The sequence below is a fragment of the Salvelinus alpinus genome, chromosome 9 (assembly GCF_045679555.1).
Source record: "Salvelinus alpinus chromosome 9, SLU_Salpinus.1, whole genome shotgun sequence".
Taxonomy (NCBI): domain Eukaryota; kingdom Metazoa; phylum Chordata; class Actinopteri; order Salmoniformes; family Salmonidae; genus Salvelinus; species Salvelinus alpinus.
The window spans coordinates 38,087,679-38,096,024 of record NC_092094.1 but is presented as its reverse complement, the minus strand read 5'-3'; the positions used below and the strand labels follow the sequence as shown (position 1 = coordinate 38,096,024).

The following is an 8,346-nucleotide window of genomic DNA, read 5'->3' as shown; positions in this document are numbered from 1 at the left end:
GGCCGATGCACAAGTGGGAACTATATTGTTTCGTCACAAACTATGCGGAACCTATTTACTGGGACACGTGGCTCCGTGGATTAGGTAAAAGTGTCCTAGCTAGCTGTGTTGTTGTTAAATATTACATTTGTAATCCAAAATGTACGATCTTCGATTCATTTATGAACAATTGTAATCATTTTCGAACGCATATATATATTTTACATTATAGAAGCGGTATTTAACCATTATTTTGCAACGAGCTGCGTGCTAGCGGTGCAGTAGGTGTTGTTGGCAATGAACTAGTTTTCTAGCGAGACAGCTACAGTAGCGAGCTAGACAGCTCGCAGCTACACAATGAATTTAGCAAGATAGCTGTTTTAGCTAGCTAAGGTTATCCTCTACATTTCTATTCGAAATCCGGTCTTATTGGTTAGCTAATCAATATTATGAGCCCGTAGCTAATAGACTGATCAGTTAGGAGAGTATGGAACCTAGCCGATTTAAACTCAACTCCAAGATTTACGATGGAGTTGAGCGGCGACTAACGTTATTGTGGGCAGACTGGAGCTCCGAGGTAACGTAAAATTCAGTTTGATAAAAAACGACTGATTTCAGCACCCAAAAAAGGGTCCAGTTACACACGACATTGTTCTGTGTAATTGCGTGCTATTCTCTGGATGCTGAAATCAGTCGTTTTTGATAAAAACTTCAAGTTGTGACGTGGGATCACTAGTCTGCCCACAAAAACGCTGCTCAGGTATCTTAAATCGTTGCGTTTTGTTGGATAGAAGAAACCTAGTCAGCAGGTATCCAATAATATGTAGGCTTAACTAATAGTTTAGTAGGTTCCCCCATAGATAGGTAGTTGCTATCTGGAAACGGAAGTTACAAAAATAGATTATCAACCCTAAAAACAACCCTTACTTCACTTGGTAGAAGCTAGCCCAAATATATGACAGCTAGCGTGCAGTTGACCAGGGTTTCCCTAACTATGCACGTTTTGGTTTTTGCCCTAGCACTACACAGCTGCTTAAAATAATCAAAGCTTGACGATGAGTTCGTTATTTGAATCAGCTGTGTAGTACTAGGGCAAAAACCAAACTGTCCACCCAGGGGGCCCTAGGACCGAGTTTGGGAAACCATACAGTAGATGGCTACACTACACATTTCTTGAGTCGACCACTAGAGGGAGGCATAGCCTCATAAATTATAAATAGGTGATAACCAATGACTGTTACCAACCGTGGTAACAGACTTGGTCCTAGGACCCCCTGGGTGGACATTTTGTTTTTTGCCCTAGTACTACACAGCTGATTCAAATAACTAACTCATCATCAAGCTTTGATTATTTGAAACAGCTGTGTAGCGCTAGGGCAAAACATGCACTGAGTTTGAGAAACCTCAGTCTACTCTATGTACTCTAATTGTTAATCTTATGTCTAAATTTTTCCTTTAAGCACACTGTTCTGAATTATTTTATTATCTATCCAACAGATGATTTCTTGACTTGGTGTCTGTGGTCTACTTGATTAAGTTGAGGCAAGTAAAGTAAGTTCTCAATCTCTACTGTATACCTCTATTTTGATGGATCCAAAAAGCATCCGTTTGATGAACTTTAAAAGGGAAATCTGCAGTTGTTACATTTTTTTGACTCGTCATTTAATGATATGTACCCATTAATTCTTGAAGAATATAACTTATAAATGCCTCGTGCTTCGTTCAACTGTCTTAACCCATCAGAATCCAGCAGCATACCACCCTGCATCCCACTGCTACCTTGCCTCTGAAGCTAAGCAGGGTTGGTCCTGGTCAGTCCTTGGATGGGAGACCAGATGCTGCTGGAAGTGGTGTTGGAAGGCCAGTAGGCACTCTTTCCTCTGGTCTAAAATAAACGATTCCCATGCCCCAGGGCAGTGATTGGGGACATTTCCCTGTGTAGGGTGCCGTCTTTTGGGTGGGACGTTAAACAGGTGTCCTGACTCTGCGGTCAGTAAAGATCCCATGGCACTTATCGTAAGAATAGGGGTGTTAACTGCAGTGTCCTGGCTAAATTCCCAATCTGACTATCATGGCTACCTAATCATTGCTAGCTTCCAATTGGGTCATTCATCTCCCCTATAATTATTCCCCAGGTAGTTTCTGTAAATTAGAATGTATTCTCAGTCAACTTACCTGGTAAAATAAGGGTAAAATAAAGAACCCAAAATATAACCTTGTTTTATTCCAATGTTTGTAAATGCAAACAAACACCATAGAGCCTCAAAACATGTTTAAAGCTATAATTTTGATATCATGGATGTCAGTGCAACCATAGCTCGGTCTATGAATTTGAGAGTGGTTGCATTTCTCCAGCCCCATCCCTCAGCTTTTTGCTGAAACTGGTGGGGAATGCTTTTTATAATTTAAACTGCTGATTTCCCCTCTAACAACTCTTTGCTATTACAGATATATAACGTGTTTTTCCGTTAGTCTATTGTGGATGCTACTGTTTGAGCTCAGGTTTGTGCATGTACCTTTTCAAGGTGTGAGATGGCAGTGCCAGCGGCCGGGGGTGTAGACCTCAGTCGTAAATTTGTGTCAGAGACCGAGATCGAGGAGAAAAGGAAGCAAAGACAGGAGGAATGGGAAAAAGTTAGGAAGCCAGAGGACCCAGAGAGTAAGCCACCTGCCACTAACTCCACTCTACCTCCCAAAATGTACACAGACACAAGCAATATCTTTCATCATGCCTGTACACTTGTCTCATCTAAGCATCTGCAAAGCTTTGGTTTCTGTGTGTTTGTGCTGTCTCCCTAACACAGAGGCTCCTGAGGAAGAGTATGATGGGCGTTCACTGTTTGAGCGGCTACAGGAGCAGAAGGACAAGAAGCAGGAGGAATACGATGAGCAGTTTAAATTCAGTAAGGTTCCCACTCTCATTTATTTTAGTCCCTCTCCACTTTCCCTGCAACAGCCCCTACCACATTCTGGGACTTCACATTGGATATCTCAGATTAAACTCTTGCATCTATGGAATGGATAGTCAGACACTGGACCTGTTGAGTACAAAGTATTTGTTACTCTGGGAGTGTGTACATTTTTATATTATGAACCTGTTTGTGTGAACAGATGGAACTATGTAATGTATCAGAAGAGGAGCAGGAGGAGATTATGACCTTGTCTTGGGAATGAGTGGAGCCTTCTGCCTGGCATAGCAGCTTCCCTGCTTTTCCGTTTCCCTGGTGACCAGCCTACTATTAGCAGTCACCCTGGTGGCCATATGTGTCTTGTAAAGCTATACGCTCTTTCAGCAAGGATATTTAAGGAAAATAGATAGCATGTTGTTTTGTATATGTAATAACCCTTCTCCAACTCCCATGGCCTTAAGTTGAAATGATCAGATAGTATTATTGTATTGGTACTACAGTACTTAGACATTTTTTCCATGGAAATTGTCTTCTCACCACAGAGAACATGGTCAAAGGCCTGGATGAGGATGAGTCTCACTTCTTGGATGAGGTCTCCAGGCAACAGAGCCTGGTGGAGAAGCAACGCAGAGACGAGGAGCTGCATGAACTAAAAGAATACAGAATATCCTTTCAGTTTCAGCTGTTTACTCCCTCCCCATAACTCTACGTTTCTCTCTTTAACATACACACAGAGAGCAAAAACATGGTGTATCCATTTTCATGTCATTTTATTGCAGAATTATTCTTTTTTCTGTCAGTAGGGCAACATTTAGTAGGCATGAGTCACACAAATAATGGATCTATGTGTCAGAGCCGAATGTGAGAGCCAACTACTCTCATACTCCCTGTGTTTCTCGCTCTCTTTCTCTGTCACAATATTTTGGTGGGGTTGAGTTATTTTGCTCTCTTGACATTAGATTAGGCTTGTCTTACCTCTTTGCTCCCACTCTCATCTGATGGACAGGAGGAGGCAGTCAGTCTACAGGCTTCAGGTCAGTACCAGAGCATGCGAGCGGAGTTGAGTGGTTGGAAATCCTGCTCACCGCTCCGGCGCTCCATGTCCTTTCCAACCTCTCCGCTAAAAACTGCTCTGCGCTCACAGAAAAAAAACTGCTGCTCCAATTTCACTACATTCATTAATATCACAATTTAACCAACACCTATCTATTGTTGTGACTACCTGGACCGACCATTTGGTTTTGAAGTATTGAAACCAAACCATATGATTTGAATGAAAAGTATTTGAGTAAACATGAAAAGGTGAATGTAAGAAGCGTACATCATTTAAAAAAGGCTTCATGTCATATTAAACTGCATATAAACACTGAATAGGTCAGGAGCCAGACAGTGCCTAAGAAGGAACGAAAAGGAATGATTTAGTCTATATTATTTCAAGGCTGTAGCCTACAAAGAAATGCATTGTGAAGCATTTGCGAGTGATACACAATAGGTTGGTAGGGACGTAAAGAGCTCAGCATTTAAAAATGTTGTATTAAATCATTATAGTCTATAAATGGTGCATATAGGCTGTGCCTTACTTAGAATTAAATTGACATTTAGTGCCCTTGAATACATTTTTAGAAACACGAGTTTGGCCAGTCTGTAACTTCATGCGATGGTGCCTGGAGAGCCGGCCAGCAGTGGAGAATATATTCTCCACACTTGCAGAGCCACTGGGGATGCTAAATACCCTTTTGGTCACTCTTGCCAGGCTGAGCAGAGAGAGTTGTTTTATACATTTTTTTCTGTAGGTAGGCCTAAAGGTTTTTAGGCAAAATAACCCAATCAAAATGGAAAGCTCCTTGAACGTTGGAATATGCCAGGCCTATTCGGTCAAATCAATTTTAGCCTATTGTATAGGTAATAGAACAAAAATGAACAAAACGTTTAAAAGATCAGATTTTTAGTTTATAAATACTTTGCTACAATGACACTCTTATCTACCCACCACGCTCCTTTCTTTTAGCATGTGCACGTTGTAAGTACACCATCATGCTTTAGGGATACGTGTCTTTTCAGATTCCACAATGATTGTTTAGTTGTAGACACTACATCACCACACTCCCTCTCTTGCGCTTGGTCCTCATCTTTGTAAGTCACCTTGATTTTGCACCTGTGTGTTTTATCAGTTTCTTTATTAAAATATTTAGCGAAGGCATGCCCTGAGCTTGTGAAGTGAGTGCTACTGGAGCGAAATTGGAGCAGGCGAGAAGGCCGACGCTCCAGCCTTTCGGAATTTCGCTCCACGCTACAGTAAAATTGGGCTCGCTCCGCTCACGTACTCTGGTCAGAACGAGTGCTCTTCCACCTTGTTAGTGCTCCTACTCTCAAACATGACATACAGTACAGCCTCAAACACAGAGAACCACATTCTACATGCCGAGAAACCATTAGATCAAAAAATGTAAGGGTAAGATTACAGTTTAAGGGTGCGTAGACAGTGACAGACAGGTAATTAGTGATAACTTGATTTGTCATATAATCATGATAACCTCACAGTGAAGAGATGATTAGCCATTCGTGATCTGACACTGTTCCTTGCCGACCTTTCCAACCCGAACATGAATGGTTTGATCCTCAGCACGAACACTTTACCACGCAATTTTGTGAATGAAAAAAGCATGGTCTCTTTTCTCTTAACGTGTAGTGGTTTTAATTGATCTATTTTAAAGTGTGCTGTATGCTTTGTATGTCCACTTAACTGATATGAACGTATGTTAATGTATGCAAAGCTGCTCTCACGCCACATATCTCAGCACTGCTCAGAGCCACGGTCCTGTGGTGATTCATTCTAAATTCAGCCATAGTTTATAACGTAATTGACTTGAGAGCCTGCATTTCTCTCAATCTTTCTCAATCAGGCTGTCATGTACAATCATGATGCATGGAGCATGATCAGACAATTATGCTATTGTGTAAGGGAGAAAATAAATGTTCCCTCTTTCCAATGAGGACCAGGTTTGTCTGCAGATGGAAGAGGATGCATTGTCATGGCAACCAAATCCTACTGAGGGCTGGCTTTTATGCTGATGGGAGACAGTTTGAAGTACTTACTGCAGAGAACCATCAACCAGATCCTCTTGTAATATTTTGATTTGGCCTAGTTCAGCTAGTTTTACCACCTTGTCACAGGGTTGTTTTTAACTTCAAAGTGTGTCACTTTTCCAGGGCGTTGGTGGATGCCCACAGATAGACTAGTAAGTGGAAAGAACAGGCTGGATTTATGAGGACACACCTGGACTGTGGCTAGATGAACCCCGAATGCGATTCGAGTGTGTACCACTTATTTTCCTGTATTCACAGTCAAACATTGTTGGAAAATCTATTCTGACAGTCAGTGCTAGCCCAGTGGGCAATTCCCTGCTCAGAAGTGATTGTGAGATGTGAATTAGTTGTGAGTCACCTGGTGTCCCTATCACTCCTATCAGCAGTTAATTATCACATCTAGAATCTGCACGCCTGTGAGTTATTTTCCATTTCCTCTCCTTAACTCCTGGATTTCACAGTGCTCTGAAAAAACTGGCATCTAGTGAGAGTCGGAAGGAGCCAGAGAGGAGGGCGGGTCCTAAACCAGCAGAGGTCAAGACCAGTCACCTGTCCCAGGCACACCTGTTGGCTGGGGCGTTCAAGCGACGCAGGTGAGGCCAGTGGCCACAGTACCTTTAGACCTAGGTCACAGTTTCCAAATCATCTGGATATAGTGTTGGACGATGTAACACAATTTATAGGGGAGTGGTGGAGTTGGGTGAGAGTGGGGGGAAAAGTGAATTAATCTGCATGTCTCTAGTCTTTCTGTTGACTTTCCTTTCTCCTGCAGCTCTTCACAGTCCTCAGACAATAGCAAGAAACAGAAGGTTGAGGAGTCTGCAGCAGGGAATGGGGGCCGGACAGGTGGGCTGAGACCTTCTTATAATGTAACACAATTGAGTGCTCTTATAACACATACTCTTCTATCTCACACATATGACTTTACCGACATCGGTAAGTGTGACTGGCAGTGTGTTGTGCTCTCAGAGCAGGAGGCGGGCAGAGGTGTGGTTGAGCAGGGCTCCACAGTAAAGACAACAGGTGTCCTCCACCTTCCATCGGCCGCCGTGTGTGTGGGCATCCTGCCGGGCATGGGAGCCTACTCCGGCAGCAGCGACTCTGAGTCCAGCAGCGACAGCGAAGGTAGCATGGACAGGAGCATCTTTCCCATAAAGAGATACAGAGTCTGCAGATAGACACACACCAATATGCAGACACACTCATACGCTTACACACACACTCATTCACACAAACAGGCTGCCGACACCATTGCTTTCACAGCTGTATGAGTTACTGTTATTCTAAGTCATTAGCAGCGTTTCCATCAAGTGTTTTCCAGCCCAGAGTGGCATAGTTTATGATTTCTTCATAATCACTAAATATGAATTAAAACCTGTGAAATTAACTTCAATGGCATTGTGATTTTGGTGTTGTGCATTCAAACATGACACCTCCCCCCTTCCTCCCAATATGACATCTCACACAGTTTAAATCCCTGGCAGCCTAACCTGATGACATCCCCCTGTGGCTGCAGCTCTGCTATTGGCCAAGGAAACAGTGACTGACAGCTGTGGATCAAGGACAAGACTGCTAGACTGTCACATCACATTCATACCTTACCTTAGACAACATCAAGAAAGCGAGCCAGAGCTTCGTCTCAGATGCAATGTATGTGGAAATGCTTTTTCTTTCGTTTTTTTAGTTTATTTTTGATGCGTCAGTGCGAATAATGCTGGATTTTAATGGATTTATTTCTCTCCATGAAAATGTGGGTTTCATCATGGGATGATCGAGGCTTGGGGAGAAGAAAATAAAAAGTTTTTCCGTTTTCTTTGTTTATTTGGTGTAAAGAGTCAGCCTGGTCTCCTAGACCAAATGTAACATAGTAAACTAAAATCTGCGACACTCAAATTAGTATATGTTACATTTGGTGTTGTTAAATAAGACAGAAGGTTACTTAAGGCAAAAACTAAAGGAGGGTGGATGAGTGGGTGTATAATGTGAACGTCTAGCAACCCAAAGGCTGCCTGTTCGAATCTCATCGCGGACAACTTGAGCATTTTAGGTAATTTGCAACTACTTAACTACTTTTTTGCTAATTCCTAACCTTAACTCTAACCTTAACTCCTAACCACAACAAATTGGAATTTGTAACATTGTACAAATTGCAATTCGTAACCTATCACAGATTGTAATTCGTAACATATCATACAAAATGGATGATGGATATCCACAAATTAATACATACCTAACATACTAATTTGAGTGTCCCGGATGTTTGTTTACTATGTTACGTCTACCCCTGAGTACAGGTTGAAAGAGTAGGTGTATGCGAGTGCATGAATGAAGATAACTGGAACGAAATACAGTTTGAGTAAATTGGAATTGA

General features: G+C 42.1%; 1 protein-coding gene across 9 annotated transcripts; it reads left to right on the top strand.

The window, feature by feature from the left end:
• On the top strand, window positions 1–8,346 carry psme3ip1 (proteasome activator subunit 3 interacting protein 1). Of its 9 annotated transcripts, none has more exons than XR_011676825.1 (9): window positions 2–84; window positions 1,477–1,530; window positions 2,505–2,638; window positions 2,784–2,882; window positions 3,431–3,553; window positions 6,436–6,568; window positions 6,748–6,821; window positions 6,950–7,100; window positions 7,460–8,346. XR_011676825.1 is itself a non-coding variant. In XM_071416990.1 (9 exons), the coding sequence occupies exons 3-9, from the start codon at window positions 2,512–2,514 to the stop codon at window positions 7,462–7,464; spliced, it is 717 nt and encodes a 238-aa protein (XP_071273091.1). In that variant the 5' UTR covers window positions 2–84; window positions 1,477–1,530; window positions 2,505–2,511; the 3' UTR covers window positions 7,465–8,346. The 9 variants fall into 9 exon arrangements, 8 of the variants coding, with proteins under 8 accessions (XP_071273084.1, XP_071273091.1, XP_071273090.1 ...); XM_071416990.1 differs by having other exon boundaries at window positions 6,945–7,100; XM_071416989.1 differs by having other exon boundaries at window positions 3–84; window positions 6,945–7,100; window positions 7,444–8,346.

Excerpts from the sequence above, each read along its gene's own strand:
- psme3ip1 (XM_071416983.1), top strand. The coding sequence starts at position 2,512 with ATGGCAGTGCCAGCGGCCGGGGGTGTAGACCTCAGTCGTAAATTTGTG. Across the intron at positions 2,883-3,430 it reads CGATGAGCAGTTTAAATTCA|AGAACATGGTCAAAGGCCTG; the intron begins GTAAGGTTCCCA and ends TTCTCACCACAG. Across the intron at positions 6,822-6,944 it reads AGGGAATGGGGGCCGGACAG|AGCAGGAGGCGGGCAGAGGT; the intron begins GTGGGCTGAGAC and ends TTGTGCTCTCAG.